The 22369-nt window shown below is 39.1% G+C and overlaps 1 protein-coding gene across 5 annotated transcripts in view; it reads right to left on the minus strand.

The window, feature by feature from the left end:
• Positions 1–22369, minus strand: part of MYO3A (myosin IIIA) — a 119669-nt gene that overhangs the window by 16793 nt on the left and 80507 nt on the right. For 2 of the 5 annotated variants that reach the window (XM_027658814.1, XM_027658817.1), the window contains exons 21-32: positions 19806–19959; positions 18516–18604; positions 16635–16764; positions 16345–16515; positions 14132–14211; positions 13445–13522; positions 10577–10782; positions 8371–8482; positions 6760–6922; positions 6021–6107; positions 3086–3209; positions 996–1914 (exon numbers count right to left, since the gene is read on the minus strand). In XM_027658814.1, the coding sequence (XP_027514615.1) occupies positions 996–1914; positions 3086–3209; positions 6021–6107; positions 6760–6922; positions 8371–8482; positions 10577–10782; positions 13445–13522; positions 14132–14211; positions 16345–16515; positions 16635–16764; positions 18516–18604; positions 19806–19959 (2313 nt within the window). Of the gene's footprint in view, positions 1–995; positions 1915–3085; positions 3210–6020; positions 6108–6759; positions 6923–8370; positions 8483–10576; positions 10783–13444; positions 13523–13960; positions 14003–14131; positions 14212–16344; positions 16516–16634; positions 16765–18515; positions 18605–19805; positions 19960–22369 lie in introns of all 5 variants that reach the window. The other 3 variants (XM_027658818.1, XM_027658819.1, XM_027658816.1) reach the window with 2 other exon arrangements.

A 22369-nucleotide genomic window follows, 5' to 3' on the forward strand; every position in this document is an offset into this window, starting at 1 on the left:
CCTATATTCTTTTGACTGTATCTTTCAAAGTGAAGCAAGAGAATTTAACACCAATCAGAAACAAATGTATTTATGACTAAAATCACTCAAGCTCCACCTAAACATAAAGAAATAGGAAGAAAAGGGGAAGACTCCACTGAAACTGCTGGGATCAGTCAACAGGTTGCCCCTGCCTTCTCCCCCTATAGGGATGCCTACGGGGTAAGAACTATAGTCTATGCTTGCTGAATATTGTTATTAGGATTAGAACTTGCTTTATAGTATAGTATATTGCTTCAAATACGTTTTTGCAGCCAGATACTATCCCTGGCAATCTTCAAACCTTATTAACCTGTTACTATTTGTATTAATAAAGAGTGCTATTCCAGAAACGGTTAGAGAGAGCCCTTTACAGGTGCTAGCAGTTGCCAGCTGTGGATAACATGTTCTAATAAAGTGAGAAGACCCACTGAGGGTCTTCTCCCAAAGAAAAGGAAGACAAAAAAAAGCCACATAGAAAACTCCACACCAGTCCTGCAGCTACTTCTTATTGGTTCACACCTGTTAGCAGATTGTGCCTTGCTGATGCAAGACTGCTTCTACAGCTACAGGCACACTTCTCGGCACGTGTGAGTTCCTGACATTGACACAGTAACTTTTAGTTTCATTTGCATAGACATTTCACAAGTTTACTGAATTAAGGACTGAGATGGGTAAACAAACATTTCAACAAAGGCAAAGCTTTAACTTAAAAACTTTAACTTAAAGCATGAAGTTAACTTTAACTTAAAAACATTTAACTTAAAAACATTATTTTTGCCAGTGCTCTTTGTCTTTTCCTCCTTCCTGACAAGGCTATTTTCTCTTGCAGACCAAAATATGCATTCTTATAGAACGCAAATGACAAAATCTCTGTCTTACAGAGTAAAACCTAGGTGCCGCTGAAGTCAGTAAAATTGCCGTTCTGTCATCGCCAGAGTATCTTGCTCAACATACCTTGCTTACAAGCTTCTTACCTGTCGTGAAAAGGCTGCCAAATCACAAGCCTCTTTCTCTGAGTCCCCCTTCAGTGTCTTAGAGTCTTCAGCCTCTCTACTGGTGCTTTCCCTATGTTTTATTTTTTGGGGGTTGTTATTTTGAATGCATACTGCTTCTGTTGGATTCTTTGTAGTTTTCTCTTGACTTTTGCAGGGTAGTTTCCCTTCTTTTCTGAGTTGTCCCCTCCTTCTGTAACCCCGGTAACTGCTCTGAATAACCACTGCCGCCTTCTCTTTGTCTTCTGAACCTTGTTTTTCTGCCTCAGCTTGCTTTCCTGAGCCTCTTCTTAGTGACTCTTTTCTTATAATTCCTTTACACCCTGTAGGCATCACTGCTTCATGCTTCAGGTTGTTTCCTTCCACATCCCTGTTGGTCCTGGGCTGGACCACAGCAGATTCTTGATTTTGCTGATCTGCACTGAGTGTGTCTTGATTATCTTGATCTTGCCGGGGACTAGGTTTGGCTGTGATTTTGAAAGAAGATTTGATGGGTAACTCTTCCAAAGAGTCCTGTTCTTCACCCTCACTACTATGTTCTTCTACAGGGTTCTGCTTCACAGAAGCTGCCTCTTCTTCAGTAGATGTTTTCTGTTGCTCCTGTATATTCCCCGTGTCACTGTACTCAGAGCACCGGCTGTCAGTGACTGCATCAGTTTTATCTTGAGTCTCCTCAGTTGCCGCTTCTTCCAATGCATCATTTTGAGCTGGCTGCAGTTGTGCTTCAAGAAATTCCACAGCAGATAATTCATCCTCTGCTATGATAGCTGCTTCTTCTTCTGTTTTAGGAAGGGCACTCTTCACTCCAGTTGGACTTTCCTCATTATCTTGAAGTTCTTCATCATTTTCCTTCTTGCTAATGGATGCTGCATTTTCAGTTTGTTGCTTTCTAAGTGATTCCCTGAGTGGAACAGAGTTTTGGGTAAAAATTATAGCTGAAGGAGATGAAGAATAGCGATAACTTTACAACCTTTGGTGGTCATTGTGTACTAAATGGCAATTTGATACATTGCAACATGGGAAAGATTTAGTGCATATAGCTGGAATTAAAGATTGTTGTTGTTATTATTATCATTATCTGTTAAAGTGAAAAGGGACATTATATTTTTATTATTATTATTGTTATCATCATCATCATTATTATCATTATTATCTCTTAAAGTGAAAAGGGACATCCCTGTTAAATTTCACAGAAAATTGCTAGGGAGACAATCTAGGCAGCGTGAGGGCTGATAAAGCAGTAAAGAATTAATTTAAATGTTAAGAAAAACATAAGACATAAACTTTTTAGCATCTCAAGAATATATAAATACACACAATCCTAAATGTATTCATTCTTGACTGTCTCAAGTCACACTAGGAATGCAAGAAGAGCGATCCTGGGCGTAGGTCCAGGTCATATTTAAAAGACATATTCCTTAAACTGTCTTTGTTACTATCAATAAAACTTCAGTGCCAGATGAAATCTGTCACCCTGTTCCTTCCCGCTGAAGTCTCTGAGGTCCTTCACAGCTGTTTTCCACTTCTATGGACTAGTTTCGACCTATTTAAATCCTATCACTGAAAAAATGATGGAGAAGAGCAAAGTGCTACTAGCTCCATTTCAGAGATTCAGACATTGCAGAGATATTTAGAATGTGATTCACTTCACCTAATTTGAAGCTGTTTGATCTGAGCAAGACAACGGGGTTCACCTCTGTCATCACCTATGCTGATCTCAAACAGTTGCTTAAGATGAGGAACAGTTCCTTGCAGACATCCATCTCACTCTTGTCTAAAAATTTTTATGATGAGCTAGTTCCAAAAAGAGACTCATCGACAGATTCCATTAACATTACAGGTAAACACAATATTCTTGACCTTTTCCCTAAATATGCCTTTATTCCCTGGGCTTGAAAAGATGATAAAAATGGTTACTGACATTAAAAACCTCCACATAAATGTACATTACCTCTGCCTACATATCTAGAATAACCCTAGTTTGTTTCACTCTTAGCTTACAATGTTGTTATTCAGCAATGTAATTACTGGAAAGGGACACATTTGAGTGACATAAGAGAAAATAACATTACCTTCTGCTTTTGAAGATCTTCCTCTCCTTATATCCTCTGTAGTGAGACTGAATTATTATTGCTGATTTGTTTCTTGTCTCGGTTAGTTCTTTTCTCTTCTTCCTGAGTAAGTATCCTCTGGCAACTGATACAAATTGTAATGCAAAACAACAAGCAATGGGTGTCACACACATTTCAGACAGTCAAATGATAACAGCATTAAACAAAAGCCAATAAGGAAATACAGACCAGAGTGCCCATTATGATTATGTTTCATCTGAAATTATTATGTCCCACAAAACTTTTCTGAGATTTTAGAAAGCTGTACCCATTCTACACGAGAATAAAAACAAGGTCTTTCCTCATATTTTATCGTGCTAGAGAAAATACAGGAAGATGCAGAATGAAGCAGAACCATAGTGCTATAGAAGTGCCTCTAGAACACAGTACTCTGAGCTTCTTATACCTGCTTTGCCTGATTCAGGCAATTGATCTGACTCTGTCTTTTATTTCCCTAGGAAATGCCTGATTATCAGCCTATAGAGATTACCAGGCTGTCAACTGGCAGAGGCTTGGAATTAGATGAACATTCAACAGATCAGAGAAAAACTGAAAATTTTATAGCCCAGTAGTTACAGAAGACTTAGCTCATGCTCCTTCTGCAAAGACTCATTATTCAAAACTAAAAAGCTCACCATGAAAGATGTGCTAAGCTCCACAGTAACCAGGTGCACTGTGGCATAGGAACTCGCTACTTGTGCTTTGTGGGAGGCATAGGTTAAAGTCTCTGGTCTGAACCAGAAATAAGAACTCAGACATGGCCCTTCCCCAAGACAGGTAGGTGCTAACTAGTCACTAGGGCCTTGATGCAGTTGCTGGCACATTGGTATCTAGTGCCATATGAAGTGCTCCAGGATAGCCAAGGCATCTACATGGAGCTGGCGGAAAGAACAAGACAGATGGGACTTTCTGGAGAGGGAAAGTTGGGTGAACAATGTGAAATAAAGCTGGAGGCCAGGCAGGATAACCAGGGCACCTCAAATGACACTAGATATCAATATGGGGTCAAATGAGCTGAACATTTGGTGATTTTGAATAAAATGAATCAAACTCTAGGCTCTACTGACTCTAAGAGCATTTTAGACACCTAGGTCACATTTAGACATCTACACTGAAGTGTCTTAGAAACTGAATTGCATTCAGAATGTTGCTTCAAAAAATCTCTGAACTTGCAAATAATTTCCTAATGGGAGCTGGCACAGTCTCCGCAGTGCTGTGATTTGGGCAAGTCTGCAATTCCAGGGATTCAGCACAAATCCACTAATCCCTGGTAAAATAAAAAGGACACGGTGTTTTGTCAAAGTATTTCTCTTGAACTCTTAATTCCAAATGCAGTACCAAGAGTATGGGGATAGAGTACTTAGTGGTGCTTTAGATACCCTGCAGACATGGTAGATATGGGAGCTCTTATTCCAACTGTGCTGAGAGTCTTTTGCATCACAGGAAAGGTCAGGCTCACTTGAGAATGGAGCATAAGGAGTCTATTTTAACACATTCATATAACTTGGTGACAGGGCCTTAGGAAAGTGCAAATTGTAAAGCACTTGGAATACTTTTAGAGTTTCTGGTTCATCTTTGAAGTTTTCTGAGAACTTCGCTATGAGATAGTAGCTGTCTAAGCTTTGTTTTTAAACTGAAAGAGGAGTTTTGCATTGCTTTAGAAATAAATGGGGGAGGGGAAGAACCGAGAGAGCTAAGTAAAAATGGACTTCCATTTTGTCCTTGATTCTCATGCACTGAAAAAAAGCTGAAATGAAACTGCAGACGGGACAAAGAAGGTGAGCAAGAAGAAACATTGGGAATACCAACAGAGCAAAATGGTAAATTCATACTTTTGCATTTGCTAAATATCGTAATATAATTGACAACTTTTAGATGTTGAATTATTCTTGGTGCTTTACTGGATTTTATGCTTCTACACTATTGAAGTTCTACCAACTGCAGTGAAGTGATCTTCAGTACACACTAGCACTGGCTCAGTGCAATTAACAGATGCATCTGAAAATGATTAAAACCAACACTGGTGGTGGTGGTATATACTCATGAAGGCATATCTGAGGTAGTTAAAATCTAGATAACCTGGGTACTTGCAGCACTAGCTCATATTTGGGTTGTCACCTTTGTAATTATTGAAAAAACTGTGCAGATTTGTGCCAGCGGTTTTTATAGAATCATAAAATCATACAATGCTTTGGGTTGGAAGGGACCTTAAAAGATAATCTAGTTCCAACCCCCTGCCATGGGCAGGAACACCTTCCACAAGACCAGATCTCCCCAGGCCTCATCCAATCTGGCCTTCAAACCTGCGTCTCTCTAGCTGTACAGCTCCTGATTTCAGAGCTGCCTAGGGTATATCTGACTTGGGTACATCTCTGCAGGGACAGGGGAGACCAAAGTAGAGGAAGGAAAAAGGGATGTCTCATAGCATACATCTGGGCCCAAGGTCATTACCACTGCAAAAGAGAAACAAAGTGATGGGCAAAAAAGAATAAGAGACATGAGTGAAACTACAGATTGCAGTCTTCTCAAATATAGCTGTTACTGATACATGGCAAAACCTAGTCCTAATTGAACAGCATGAATACACACATTATACAGATGGTGTCATATGGGTTTCAACAATACCAGCTGTAATACTTGAACATCTTAGACTAGCAGTGAAAAGGCTTGCTGTGGCATTTGAGCATCCCACTCCACAGCTGTGGAAAGTGCCTCTAAACCACTTTGAGGTACAGATAACAGAAACAGTCATCCATTTCAACCACTGTATATAGACAGGTAATAGATAAACTATACTCAGAACATGTAAATGAGCATAGTCAGCATAGTCAGAATCTGGATCAACATATTGTGTATGTATACAACAATATAAGCTACGAAAGCAAAGAATTCTTACTTGCTTGAAATCTAGTAATGTATTCTTCCACTTTTTTATTATGTTTTGCATTTTTGTATTCTTTACGAGCAACAAACCCCCTGTAAGCTGAAAAGAGATGTCAGAAGTTAAATAATTCATTAGGTACTAAAAAGCCTCTGAGAATAGAAAAAAGTCTGGAATTACAGACCTCTATTAAAATATTCATAAATATTTTGCAGCATTTATCTTTCAATAAACATGGCAAATGAGTATGAATAGTAAATCTACATAAAAACTACATTTCTGGTGAGTAAAGTTATTATGAATTAGATGAATACAAAACACAGGAGAATCAGAATGTAAAATAAGATGATGTTTGAAAGTATTAAAAAATTCAGTTGATGCCTCCATCAACAGGGTAATTGGTCTTATTATCTAGGACAGTTAATACATTTTATTTTCATTATTATATTATACAACCTTGTCAATGCATGCCAGAATATTATTAATAACAGTATCATCTGGGCAATCACATCCTTGCATTCTTAAAATTGCCTTTTAAATGTAACATTGAGAAATGTAATTTCAGTAAAGCAATTGTCATAACCTGGTTAAAAGAAATTTTTCTTCATAAGAACAGATATCACCAAATACAAGATACTTTGTCAAATATAACAGCAGGAAAAGAGCAAAATCCACATCCAGCATACACATTCATCTATCAACCGTACACATGCACTAGCTTTAAGCAAAATGTTAAATGTTTTAAAGCTGTTACCTGACTGAATTTTAATAGCACTTTGTTCCCTTTGTTCCTTTATCTTTTTGTATCTCCTTGAACCGAGCCACCCTCTGACATAAGCTTGAATCAAAATAATCATGTCAACTGTCTCCTTCCGCATTAAATTTAGCTGCTCCACGTGATAGTATTTGAGGAATACCTTGAAAAGAGTAGGCAAACAAGCAAAAGTTTGTTTTCACTCAATCCCTTTAACACCAACAAGAGTTACAAGTTGGTTTCAAATGATGAACAGACACTTCAGCTGCAGTACCTAAAGGATCATTCTTGTTAGAGATAGCATTTTCATTGTTCAGGATATTGGTTTACCTTACTCCCCCTTTCAGCATCTCTAGTCAGTCCCTTCTTAATCATGTTTTCATGGGAAGCTGTTTTTGAGTTCCAGTGCAAACCTTCAGTCTGTAACTAACTGTAAATCTGTTTTCAAAACCACGAGGCTGATAGTTTTGCTAACCTCACAAATCTAATGTATGTTACATAAATATGATCCAAACCTGGAACCTTCAATCTCTCCACTTTCCAATTTTAAATCTAAAGCATTGTTTATTTACTAAATTGCTTTTATCAAGAATGACACTCATATAAGCCCTGACAAACTAGTCTAGCACAAAGGATACCAATACATTCCTGGTGTGTATTAGGATAAAATAAAATGTGCAGAAAGACTTGTTCAATTAAGACAATAATTACGCTTATTTTGCAGAATTCCCCCAATCATGACCATTTGTTGGTACAGATACAGGTTAACCCTAATTAAAGTAAACATAAGCTATAGATCTCACATCCCAAGATATGATTCTTTTCACTGCATGTTGTCCATTAACCTCACTAAGACAGCAGAGGGAGATAAAGGCTGAGGGGGAGGCAATTTCATGGCTTCTGTCCCACGTATCCAGGAAGATGTCTCAGAAAAACAGTTCTTTTTCACTCAGGTGATTTCAAACCGTTTAGGATCCATCTCCCTATTAATATCCTTCCTAGCACTTCTGTTACAGTAGCAAATAAAGAGACTTGATGCAGTACTTGTCCTATGCTTCTGTTTCTCTGTCAGACCTCCTGAGATCTATCAGCTGGGAGTGGGTGTGTGTCCCTCTCTGGCAGACTGGGAAGATTAGTGAGCTAGAACCAAAAGCAAGTGTATGGGAACAGATGTGTGTTTCTCTCGAAGTGAAGTCTTCCTTCCACTTGACATAAATGGGGTCATCCCGCTGTCTCGTCTCGTAGTGCTCAGCAAAGTCTGCCACAGCAGCCTCAAACTGGAAAGCCAAAACCTTTTCCTTACCCTTTGTGAGTCTGTTTGCTACAGGGAAGAAGTATAACTTCTTTTCCTTAAAAAAACAAGCTTGGATGAAGCTTACTGGGATCCATACTAAAACATTTTTTGAAAGGAAATGCAAGCAGTGTTGTTGTCACGTACTTTTTTGCATTGTGGCCTCACTAAAGCTGATGAGAATTTTAACCCTTTACAGGTTGAAGATATCGGCCAGGTATCAGGGAACTATACCCAGAAAAAAGGAGTTGGTTTTTTGAAAATAATAAGTTAACAATGGCATACTGCAATGATGCAGATACAGTATATTAAAAAATTACTTTAGTTTTTCCAAGAACCCAGTTGTCAAGGCGGGCTTTTTCCAAGATGGCAGCACAGGTTTCCGGGCTGACTGGAGGATCATCATTTGTTTTATAACAGATGAGGTAATACCTAAAGACAAATGCATGATTTTTTATTTGATTAATAAAGAGCAATATATGCAAATACATTTAAATAATAAAAACAGTTGCATGAAAGAAAACATAGTACCAAAAAACCTGAAACAACATATGAGAGAAATTGCTGTGATTTATATGCAGTACTGAGAAACTCAATCCAAAGTGGATGAGTGACATATTGCACGCCCTGGAGGGTTGTTTAATTCTATATCAACACCAGAAGGTTTTAAAAAGTGTGCAACCATAGTGCAGTACTGCACCAGTTCTTTCATGCTCTCTGCATTCTGTGAAGGTGACTTCAGTGGCAAAATAAATATATTTTAAAAGCTTTTCTGCCTAAATTATATTATTTAATATTCAGAAATATAAGGAAAATTTCATATCTTATGTCATGTGCTAGACCATCTACCTTTGAGATAGTTAACATGATGTGAGATGCATCGCAGCTCTTTTTATCTCCTTGGATTCAGCTTTGCAGATCCTTTCGGAACTGTTATGTTCCATATATGTTATGTCCAAATAACAAATGTTATGTCCAAAAGTGCTGTTATCTGTGAGCATTCAATCTGCCATACTCATTACTCAGAATTAATTTTGATTAGGAAAAGAGGTCAGGATGCTCATGCATAAAAATTACCTGTAAGACGTCAGTTCAGCTGCTGGGTAGGAAAATTCTTGTTTGTTCCAAGACTTTCCAAAATGCTCCATAACAAAATTAACCATATCTATCTTGTTTTTTTTTAATTCAAGAAAATTACATGAATTATGTGTGCATTCTCACAGCACATTCTGCTTTTTTTCTTGTTATTCAGCCTTTATAAATAAAGGCTGAAAACCTTGGGTTTATCAGCTTTAAATAATGGCAACGGTTTGCTCATGGAATAATAAAATGGAAACAATGTCGATCCCTCCATTATCACCTACAGTTCCCTTTTTTTTTTTTTGTAAAACACAATTAATTGGCTTATTTTTATTCTAACAAAATAATGTCACCACTATCTCAGATCTACCTGTAACACTCAACTATTAAAAAAACCAAACCCAAAATAAGAAGACAAATACTTAATAAAAATCCCTTTTTGTTTGAAGGCCATGTCCTCAGTGCCAGAGATCTGCACAGCCTCACTGCAATCAAGGGCACACTCTCCAGAGAGCTACCCCGTTATGTTTGCTACTTTCCTCTCTTTTACCTAAACAGTAAAGATTTTTTTTAAATAAAGAGAGTCACCAAAAGCCATAGCAGATCTTGATGTGGTGATAACTATCTTTTCCCATGCTGCACTCTTCCAAAACAGCAACAGTCCTAGGATTATTCTTTCCAGAAACAGTGCTATGAAAACATCCCTTTGTTGTTCCCCTCTCTTCTCATGCACCTGCAGCACTCTGCTACTAGCTCTCTGCTTCTAGTGCTCTGTTACTTTTAAGTGCTTCTGTCTGAATGGGTATTGCTTGATTCTTCCCAGTTTTGACCTCCATTCACACATCTTTACTTGTAATAGAGAAATGCAGATTTTTGGGGTGGAGGAAGAGATAGTTAAAGAAATTATAAAATCACACTGAGTTCATTACTCTTTTTTTAACAAGTGATTAAAAAAAAAACTTAGGAATTATATTTTAAACAGAACTATGCACTTAATGAACTTTTCAGCCCTAGACTAGCAATACCAAGTTATCATCTACCCTACACAAGCAGATGCTGCATAGTGCTGAAGGCCAGGAGCTAGAGAAATTGTGGTGCTCTTTGGATGCTGTGGCTCCAAATTCTTGGCTTTAATTTGAAGTGTAACACTTCTAAATCTCAAGTCTTTGAAAAAAAATGTGCAGATTGTAAGCAAGTAAATCCTACAGAAATGCACAGGGAGCCTGAAAAATCATGCTGAGATGCATCATCTTCCCCTACACATCCAAAACAGGACACTAATCTCGTGCCTGAACTAGTCTTTGTCATCCAGATTACAATCTTCTTCGTCACAGGAAATGTCTTTGTATTTTTTCTTGAAAAATCATGCTAAAAACACTGCTGATGCTTAAAAAATACTGGACAGCAATGGTAGGAGAGAAAAGAGCTTCTTCACATCAATGTTACCTTTTTATGAAGTTAGCAAATAGTATACGGTGTGAATAACCCTGTCTTCGAATTCTTGCTGTCTCCAGAATTCCTGTGTAACGCAGCTGAACCAACACTTTTTCTTTGTCAAACTTGTTTGCCTGCCGGTCATTGTTTGGCTTGATGCACCTGACAAAATGAGGCTGTCCGACGACCATTTTGGATAACAAATCCATCAGAGAATACTGAAAAAAAAAAATAACAAAAGATCTACCACCAGGATATTTATAAAACTTGTATATAGGTCCATGTGTAGTTGAAATTTTATATCATAGCATCAGAATCATGTCCATTTATATTTCATTAAGCTGGTACTTAAAGAGCACATGAAGTAAATTACCCAACAACAATTCTAGCTCTGATAAGATCTCTAATTTTCTACTTGAGAGAAACACTGATTCCAAATAAATGTACCACATTTCACTCAGGACATTCTCACAAACTTCCATAATGTCCAATATATGACAGAAACTCTCCTTACGCTTATTTGCTTACCTTGGAGCTTTGATAGGTAATTACAGCCCATTTCTTCTTTTTCTTGTTGTCACCTATTTGAGGACCCTTCTTCACCCAGGATGTAAATCATCCATCTATGGATGGGAAGTGGAACAGCAGCAAGCCAGTAAATATTTAAATCCCTTCATTAGACTGGAGGAAACGAAGGCCACCCCAGAAGGGCTGCTTAAACTGCTCTGATCTTGGCACACCCTGTTCACTGTATAGACTGATGCTGATACTATAGCTGCCCTGCTAAGAGGAAACTTTTGAGGAGGGCAAAACTAGAAGTACAAAAAAATCACAATTTTGCATTTTTTTTGCAAATCACAAAATTGCATTTTTCCCACCTCACCAGGGCACCAGGCTAGCAGAGGAGATGCAGCTTGTAGCTCTCCATGCCAACTGAGGGGAATCTGGCTGTAAACAACCTTGACTGGTGTTGTGCGAAATTGCTTCATGGGAGGATCTTATTAGAACACAAATGAATAGACTCATTCCTCAAGATTCAACTTGACTCAACAGAAAGAAGTAGCCAGGAGGTAATGCTGTTCAGCAGTGGGTTGGGTACATGAAACCAGTGTAGGACGTCAAGAGCCATATGCTTCCTATTAAAATGTGCAATTCCATTCTGGACAGAAGCTGCATCATGCAGCAAAGTGCTTAATTAGCTTCATCACTAGTGTGCCAATTGAACACAAACAAGTAGGACACGTTAATGGATAATTTTTTTCCCTCACAGTCTGAGGTGGCATATGCTTTTCTCAATCACCGATAGGTTTCTGTGTGTGAGTAAACCAGTGGGGCTGAAGCTAAATCTTCATTTAAGAGCATTAGCTAGCATGATCTGAGCAAGGACTTTCGCAACAGAAAATAGTACCAGAAAAGTGTAAATATAATTAACTCATTTGCAGCCTATGATGCTCGATGTGCTGATAATGCACTGAATCACAGACATTAGGTTTGAATGAGATTCAGTATTTTTTCCATCTAGAACTTTAGAACTCCTTGTAGCTTTGGACTGCCATGATACCTAGGCTGAAATTATCCTTCATAGTCCACAAAGCTGGACAATTGTATCTACTAAACAGAGATATGGCTCCTTATTGTTCTGTCATAGATGTAAATGAACTCTTATAAGCCATAGAATCATAGAATATGCTGAGTTGGAAGGGACCCACAAGGATCATCAAGTCCAACTCCTGGCCCTGCACAGGATGCCTCAAGAATCACACTCTGTGCCTGAGAGTATTGTCCAAACCCTTCTTGAACTCTGTTAAAGATGGTCCTGTGACCACTTCACTGGGGAGCCTGTGCCAGTGCCCAACCACCCTCTGGGTGAAAAATCTTTTCCTGATATCCAACCTAAACCTCTCCTGACTCAGCTTCAGGCCATTTCCTCGAATCCTGTCACTGGTCGCAAGAGTGAAGAGATCAGTACCTATCCCTCCTCTTCTCCTCCTGAGGATGTTGAAGACTACAGTGAGGTCTCCCCTCAGTCTCCTCCAGGCCGAACAGACCAAGTGACCTCAGCTGCTACTCATACAGCTTCCCCTCCAGACCCTTCACCATCCTCATGGCCTTCCTTTGGACACTAATAGCTTAAAGTCTTTTTGATATTGTGGTGCCCAAAACTGCACACAGTATTCAAGGTGAGGCTGCACAAGTGCAGAGCAGAGTGGGACAATCCCCTCCCTTGCCCAGCCGGCGATGCTTTTCCTGATGCCCCCCAGGACATGGTTGGCCCTCCTGGCTACCAGGGCACTGCTGACTCATATTCAACTTGCCATCGACCAGAACCCTCAGGTCCCTTTCTGTGGCATGGCTCTCCAGCTTCTTGTTCCCCAGTCTATACACACAACCAGGGTTGCCCCTTTAAGGTGAAGAATCCAGCACTTGCCCTTGTTAAACTTCATTTTGCTAGTGACTGCCCACCTCTCTAATTTGTTGAGGTCTCTCTGCAGGGCCTCTCTGCCCTCGAGGGGGTTGACAGCTCCTCCTAGTTTAGTATCGCTGGCAAACTTAGTATTTCGCTGAGTCCTGCATCCAATTCGTCATGAACATTGCCTCAGTCACTTTATGGTTTACTGAGCGAGATGACTAAATAAGAGTTGGAAATTCAGAGCTGATCCCAAGTGAACCAACTGTGTGCACCACTTTGGAGGAAAGAATGCTCTTCACAGCTACTTTCTATTGCAAGACCAGCATCACAGCCAGTGCTTGGGAAGGTCCAGAGAGCTGCTGAAAGAGCCACAAGGATTGACTCACAACAGCCTCTGAGCAGTGACTATCAAGAAGAATAAGCATTTATTGTACTCTAGAAATCTATTTTAAAAAGTTTTGATATCTTACTCTAAAATAAGAAGCGACTGTCTGTGTTTTCATGCTGGTTGTCTCTCTAGGATGATGTCCAGTATCTCCTGCTTCATTCTACAGAGATGAAGAAAGAAATTACACTTTTTAGTGTAGTGCCCTTCCAATGCCACAAGAAAGCACCCCTCAGAGAACATAAATAATTAAAAAAATATTCTAAGCAGCAAAAAGTTACAGCATGATCACAGCACAAATCAATTACACCAGTACGTTACATTACTTTGCTACACAATACACAAACGTTCACACACAGAGGGCACAATTTGATAACAGAGCATCTAATAACTGCCACAAATAACCTGACAATGTCTGAGGTCCTTTTAGTTATTCCATTATCACTGTTATTTTGGTAGTTCCCTATGGAACGTGGCTATACTCCACAGCAATATTTTAATTTCTCTTTTTGCTACAATACAGCTAAGAAATAATATTTTTTTTTCCCCTGAAATTTTTATAAAACTATAGCCAGAAAGAAGGGAAATGTTAGATTTTTACCTCACGGAAGGAATATGAATTGCACAACACAAAGATATCCAGCTAAACAGAAAAGAAAATAGGAGAGGGAGAAAAACCAAGGAAGGTTTTAAGGTTTTAATACCAAAACTAGTATTGCCTTTCTAGTTTAAATTAATGTTCAATGCAGAATCACAAAATCAGTTTTCTTACCTTTGTATGACTTATTGTTTTCTGGGAGGTCCACATTTGGTAACTGATTGTAGTTTTGCTTTTAGTGTGTGCCAGATTACCTATGGGAAGATGGAAAAAAGCAACCTAGCAAAGTGTTTACATCTCATCTAAACTAAAACTGATGCTGAACCACCTTATTTATGTCCCCAGTGTAACCATATGATTAGAAAGGTTGTTGAATTTTTCAGAGTATGTCCTTGTTTCCCCTTTCACTCTTGGGATGGAGCAAGCTTTGAAGAAGTTGCATGAAGATGAAAAGGGATGATTTTTCTTTTTCATCTCCTGTGTCATCTACTAGATCACAAAAAAACCCCAGACTGCTGCAGAAGGTAAGAAAGACACTTCTTAGAGTACCCGTGTGGTTTTACTCTAAGAATGTTATTGTACTACTATAGTTCCAATGCTACATATATATTAGTTTGAAAAAATAAAGTGCTAGCACCCTTCTCTGGACCTGAGGGCAAGTGACATAGCAGGACTCAAACAGCTAAACTCTATACTTCACTACTCTTTTAACCCCCTGCTAAAAATAATGTTGTCTCTTTCCACAGAGCTTGCTGGAAACCATTGCTGGCCTGCACTTTCTCTTGATGTGTGCCTAGATATTCCTGGGAGGCTAGTAACTGAGATGATCCAAACCTGTCCCATTCATCAGAATGGGCAGTCCTTTAGGAGTGTTTCAGCTACTGTTCACTAGCTCTGTTTGGTTTCACTAGCACAGATATAGTCTTAAGACTCTGACCTTGAAATACTTAATCAAGCAATACCTTCATTATGACTTTGAAGGACTATGTGCACTGGCATGGTTTACACACACATTTGTCTTTTAAACGAATAATGAAAATTCTGCTGAGCTTTCCATCATGTCTCTCTGTGTTGATAAACCCTAACCAGTGCTGCACACTGCCACTGCTTCTGCTAATAACAAAACACCTCTGCGATCTCACTCTCCACTGGGAGAGCCTATATCTCTCTGTGCTCAGCTGCTATCAGTAAAAGGTGGGTAAGAGTTGGAGTAACAGCTGCAAATATATGGCATGGTGAGCTAATGCATCACGTATTATGTGATGATATCAAGAGCTAAACCTCCCTTGGGTTCAGCTGAATATCACAGGGTGGGAAGGAAAAAGAGAGGATTGCTCACACTTAACTAGCTATCTGAAAGTGAGGTGTCTACAGGATCCCTGCTGTATTCAGTGCAGAGCAGCACATTCAGAGGAGATTTTTCCTGTCCTAAGAGAAACACCTGAGATAGGCAAGATAGGCTGAACTCTAGGTAAACCTCTACAATTTCACTGCTTCTAGATGAATAACAGATCAGAAAACTTTTAGTTTTTAGCCAACTTTTAGTTGGCTACGGCTGGATGGTTTTGGTCAGTTTCAGAAGGCTACACACAGTGTTTTACAATATTTAACAAGAAGACCAAAACAGCCTTCAGAACTATCTTGCAAAGCATTATAACTTGGGATCAGTTCTTGGGATCATGTGGACCCTTTCTTTGCTTCTACAAAAATTATTAGTATCTTAGCAAATATCAACAAGTCAAAAAGTTCAAGCAAGGACATTGAGCTCTGTACTTTCCCAGGAACACTCAATTAAAATAGAACTTCAAGACCAAATTTTGCATTCCATGAGCAAAGCTCCCTTTGTGAAGAATAGAAGCCTTGCCAAAACCTTAGTTTCTGTAAGCTATGATAACATTTTAGGGAAATTTCCATTAGACTCTTCCAGTTTAGCTTCTCTGATCTGCTAGAAATACATCTCCCATGTAATTGTACAACGAAGTAAAGTTGTAAAGTACTTACTGTGTGGCATCAATGCCATTACACAGGAAGTCCTACAATACAATACAAACTGGTTGTAAGGAGGCTTACCCATCACCCTAAAATGGCAGGACAATGTGCAAGAACATAGTCAACTAAGATGCAGCTTAGGAGTAATTTCTGTAGAGCCAATCTTATTTCTCCACCTCAACTTATGAACTCCTCGAGAAGGGGCTTACTACTTGGACCCCATCAGTCACCTACTGTAAAGGACTAAAAGACTGAATAAGTTGAGAAGTGTCTCCTCACTCTTTGCAGCAGATGTTAAGAGCCCCAACCTTCATTCTCTAGTACTTTAGAGATAAATTGCACTGAGACAAGACAGGCAATTTATATATGCCATGCCCAAAAAAAGGCCAGTAACTTACCTGATCTTTTCTGTTCAGTCCTCAACTCAAGAGATGCACTCCACTCCCTGTATTGCTCCCCTACCCTGAAGAGAGGACCCTGAAAGAAGTCTCTACCACTTCCTTGGCACTTGACCAGACCAATCCCTCCCCTGCAGCTTGAGATGGCTGGGGCTCCATTCTGTATAGATTCTAGGGTTGGAAAGTTAAGCCACAAAGTGTGTAATGTCATCAGTGAGTAGTCATATGAAACCTAGCAGTGTTCATCATGAAGTCTAGAGAAGACTAAGAAGATTACCGCAACACAGTACCTGTTTTTGTAAGAGGATGGGTTACCAGCTGTCGTGTCAGGTTGTTTTCAGATGATCGCAGTAGCAGTACTATATCAGCTGGCAGAGTATCTCTGTTTTTGGCTAGGAATCCACTTGCATTATATAGAACCTGTTTAAAAAATGCATTTACGCATCTTCTTGGTTTTTGAAAAGCAATTGTAAATTTAAGCATTCTGGTATATGGTTTTTAATATATGAAAATACACAAATAGTTTTTCAGCGATCAGGTTCACTCTTGCTTGAGTCTTTCTTTTGATCACTGAAAGTTCTGACTTTTCAATATTGAGATATGACACAGATCACTAAAAGCAAATCCATGATTCCAAAGTAGCTTGAGACATTTATTTTTCTTAATGCAGATATGTTAACAGTAGTCTTAGCCAGGATGGATTTATCAGTAGGACAAGTATATTGTAGTCTTCCTTTACACCAGTACATGTGCAAATGCACAATTAACAATGCACTTGATTTCAACCATATCAGACAGGATTACCCACATTACTGTACAATCTTCCTGTGCTATTCATACTGTGCTGTACTGGACTCAGGACCTACCACTCTTCTTAGGGATCTCTGAATTAATTCTAGAGGAAATTTGCAAAATCACAAACTGCATATTTTCAGTTGAAATCTCTCTAAAAATTCCAGTAGTGGTGTACCTAACTCAAAATGTAACTCCAGGACTCTATCTCAATGATGTTGTAAAGGATCCACAAGAAAACCTGACCTGTCACGAAGGGTAGAAGATACTGGCATGCTTAATTTAGGAAAATCCCTCACAAAACAACTCAGTAAGAATCTTAAATTAGGAAAAAGGCTTGTAAAGGAAGAGGAAATAAATAGTTTTCCAGTTCCACAGCAAACAGGACTAGGAGTAAAGAACTTACATTACAGCAATGGAGACATAAGTTAGGAGAAACTTCCTAATGAAAAAGCTTGTTGAACACTGGAAAGGGCTGATGGGGCACTGGTGTAATCCCCATCTTCAGTGGCTGGTAAACAGGAATGGTACAGGGAGACCTGACTCTCCACTCTTCAGCAGTGAGATATGCCATGCTGGTGAAGTGCAATTCAGCTGGAGATGAGGTTCAGAGGAGTTACTGCAGGCTCTTTGTAGCTGACTGTCTTACATAAGGCTTAAATTATCTTCCATCAGCTGACGGGCAGTATTTGCCTCTCCCCAGGCCACCTGCTCCAGCACTGCACAGATCCAACATGGTTTCCTATGTGAGGCACCAGTGCTCACTCTGTACCCATTAAAAGAGCTCAAAAGGAGGTAGGAGCTCCTGCTTTCACAAGGCAAGGCTCATGTGACCAGCATCATCATGCAACAGTGTGACAGCAACTCCTCCTGAGTTTGAAAGGCAGGTGCAGGAAGTCACCTCGTACAGGAAGGCAAGACACTGCTCATCAAATGAAGCAGAAAGCAGGGCCTGCACTACCTATCTGGGTGATGATGAAGTACAGAACTAAGTAAGGCTGATGGGAGGAAGTAGGAGGAAGTAGAAAGAAAGGAGTGGGATTCTGATTAGAAGCAGTGGCAACAAGCATGGTACAGGCCTTTCAGGAACTAAGAGGAAGAGCACCAAGTTGCACTGCATAACAGCTGTGTTTTGGATCTTCTACACCAGTTTATTTACCTGTTGACATTTAAGAAAAATACACTCCTGCTATTGCTTTTTTTTTTTTTTTAATGAGGGATAATAACTTTTCAATTTACTTTTGATATGTAAGGCACCACCAACATTCCCATGTCAGGCCTGAACAGATGACAGTTGAGAACCAACCCAGCTGACCTCTTCTATTTCCTTCCAGTCCTACCACTCAACAATCCCCAACTAATATCATCAGGTCTCTTACCTTTCCTGCATAATGATAAATTCCAAAGGTTAGATCTACTCTTTTGGGTCTCCAAAAATATTTTGACTTCAAATTATCTTCAAATTTTTCTGAAAGGAAACATATAACTCATCTTACTGGAGTTACTGCGCAATAATTTTCTTCCGAAGATGTATCCCTCTAAGGATATTGCCTGACTTCTCTGGCAATGCAGAGGCACAAAACAGACACTGATGTTTTCAAGGACATAATGGTCTTGTAACAAAAGGCACTGGATAGAGAATATGGAAGCTCTCGGGCAAGTTACTTACTTACTTTGTACCAATTTTTTTGTGTGACCTCAGAAAATCATAGAACCATTAAGGTGGGAAAAGACCTCTACGATCGAGTCCAACTATTAACCCAACACCACTGTGTTCACCACTGAACCATGTCCCCAGGGACACATCCACATATTTTTTGAACACTTCTAGGGCTTGCCTTTCCAAGGTTTAGATCTTCATATATGAAATGATGTAGTAATCCTTCCTACGAATTCCTTGAGGAATTGTGAGAAAACACTTACTGATTGATTGAGGGCCTCTGTACTCTAGACTAAAAATTATAAGAACAGAAAGACAACAAACTCATGTAATTCCTTTAACATGGGCATTGTTACTGGATGTTATTAGGTTTTGTGACTGGGTGTTGGGTAAAACTCTAAGAGGACATTTTGCACATTCAAAAATGAGCAAAACAAGGATTTATCTGCACAGAAATATGACTAAACTAAATCAACGGGAAATGCAACTACTCAGCAGCACTAAAATATTCAGGATCTGAATTACAACACATTTAGGTGTTTTATTTTTAATTTCCGAATAGAAGAAAAATCAGGAAGCATAACTGGCCAAAATGCACTGAAGCATGTTTGCAGCCATTACTCTTAAAAAAGTATGAAACTTCTTGTTCAGATATGGCTTATCAAAAATCTCAGAGCTGAACATGACTCAATTTGCAAACAGTGTTCTTGGCATATGAACTCAGAGTTTTAACTCAGTCTGATCTTTACCTTTCAAACCCTAAAAGTTCCTGAAGGCAGGACAATTTGAAACCTCGATCAGCAAAATCAGGTTCATTTGTAATCTTGATGTTTCTCTATGACCTTCAAGGACACAACCATCCCCACATGCATGTCTCCCTCAAACGTACTGTGACACTGGAATGAGGGCTCACTAAAAACATAACTAGTATGCAGTCTGAACTGTACATGTCAAACAGAAATCTAACAGAAGACATGCTGCAAGACTGTGAAATAAACCATATACTTACCTACAAGTGTCTGATCTGTTGCTTGTGGGAATCGACTTTCCTCATCCAGCAGAGACAATAAACCCATTGGTTTTTGCAGGAACATATCTAAGAGGGGCCTGTTGTCCTCATATTCTATAACTCTTGCATCAACACCTTCATAAAGGTATTCATTCTGTAGAAGCAACAGAAGGCATGTTTTGTCTGTGTATACAGAACCACTTCAGGACATAATTCACAAACTGTTAATTGTAGCAAATTAAAACTACATTGAAAAAGTATGCCTCTGGACTAAAGACATCAAGGTTTTACAGAAACAAATGTCAGTTGGGATATTTGCTTTTGAATACATAAGTTCAGTATTCCTGTGGCATATTTGGTAAAGAAAGATACTTTTCAGGAATAGCAAGAATTAAAGAAACAGAGTTGAAGAAAATAAAGTATAGTGTTTGCAGATGGAGACCTCCAGGCCTAGTTACTTCCCTGGTCTGCAATGTAGAAAAAATTTCTTAACCATTTAAAGCTAGATTTACATTCCCAATTCATTGCTCACATCTATGTGATGTACAGTGGCCAAGATTTACAAAAGTGACCACAGATTACAATAGCCTTACTTGTTTGATCACGCTCCTCAAAATGGAAAAAAGAGAAGAAAGGTGCACATACTTTCTAATAATTAAAGAATTGTGTACATACTTTCTAAAAATTAAATAAATTGTCTCACATTTGCCTCTACTTCATTTTCATTCCTTTTAAGGAACTAGGGAAAGGTAATGCCCAAGATTTAAAAACAACAGAAAAGCTGGCAGGGTGGGTTTTTTTTGTTTGTTTGGTTGGTTTGGTCTGGTTGGTTTTCCCCTGAAGACTGCAAATATCTTTGGATTCCCACCAGACTGAAAAAAAAAAGGATAACAAATGTTGTGTCCACAGTGTGTTGTGATAGTTTTATCTTGAATACAATTTAGATTATAGCTGAAGAATACAAGAATGACCTTCCTTAATCGTTTAGCAAGGCAGAGGACAGGCACAGATTTACCAAGAGAAGGATGCTCTAGGGACTGCCATGCCTCCATTATTTTTGCCTGCATTACGTATCAAAAATAGCAGTTATCCACTGCTAAGCCTTTTGATAGACTGTAAAAATCATTCCTCTGCCAAAGGATAGGACTTCATAAAAGTGTGGTGTTCATGTATGGTGTTAATATTACAGGTTTGAATTCATTGTAAGGAGAGTGTCATAAACATGAATGATGGCTAATATTAATGAGTTCAAAGGCCTCTAACCCTGAAAGACCTCTCCTTATGTGTCATTCACTTGAGTCTGAATGAGTGAAGAAGGCAATACATTGAGCATTTGAAAAAGAAGTTAACTGCCATATACAACAGAAAAGCACATGTTATTAGATTTCATACCTCTAAATCTCTAAGCCAGAGAGAAACAGTAAAAGGGATAAAATCAATAACACTGTCCTGGACATACAGGCACAAATAAACAAATCTGCTGATTCATTTGAAAGACAACATGAAATACATAACTAAACTCTTCCAGTATCTAGATTGATCTAATTTCCCAGGACACTCTTCACTCTAAGGATAGGTTATGGCTCAGTTTTTATGCTGTACAAGGGTGTAATCAGTAAGAATCTCTCCTACAGTGCCCCATGAGGGCTCCTCATCTGAGACACCTAACATTAATTTCATTCATGTCTGGCCTGAAGCAGTGGACAGGTAGAGTTTTGCTTTTTATTTTAATCAATGACCTGAGTAGCAAGACACGGCAGGATAGTAATAAATGTATCACTGATATAGGCAAAAAGTTAATTATATACCTGTGGGAGCTGGTGGCAGAAAGGGAATGAGTCTCTGTTATCTCCCAAAGATAACACTGGAGTAGGGGCAGCTTAACCAAGGGCTACAGCTGTACTGACACACAGATGTTACATTCATGGAGCCAACTGTTACTGCTTAGGATTATCAAGAGTACACTTATCAGTTGGGCAAGGGAAAGAGATTGCTCAGGATGAATCTATTAGAAGAGAAGAGTGTTTCTGTGACACTTGGATATCGTCCAACAAGCTCTCACAACCAACTTATCTAATGATTAACTTTTTCCAGCTTCAAATGCTTGTGAGAGAGGCTGGTTTAAAGAGCTGATAAAAGTGTTCTCCTTGAAAAAGAAAGGAGCTCTGTAGCAGCTGTACTACTATGCTGTAACAGCAACATCTGCTCCCACCACTACCTGGCCAGCATGCAGGGCCTGACCTCCACGCCTGCTGCATATGTGACCGTTCAGTCTTTTGCATCTGCACCTTGACAACTGAATGAGTGTCAGCCAGTGCTGACAGTTTTGGCAGTGCTGCCATATGCCCAGTAGGATATGGAAAGAGTTCACTCCATCACTTCCCATGGGCTCCTGGAGGATGGCTGATAACCCAGTCTCCCAGGCACTAGTGTGACAGATGACTCAGAAACGATACTGTATTACATTTTCTTATGCAATGCTGTTTTCAACCATGTTATTAGGATACAAGCAGCAAGTATAAAAGCCTTAACGACGCACATCATAAAACTGTAATGAAATAGAT

This window comes from Corapipo altera, unplaced genomic scaffold (assembly GCF_003945725.1).
Source record: "Corapipo altera isolate COAL_440 unplaced genomic scaffold, ASM394572v1 63, whole genome shotgun sequence".
NCBI classification, from domain to species: Eukaryota; Metazoa; Chordata; class Aves; order Passeriformes; family Pipridae; genus Corapipo; species Corapipo altera.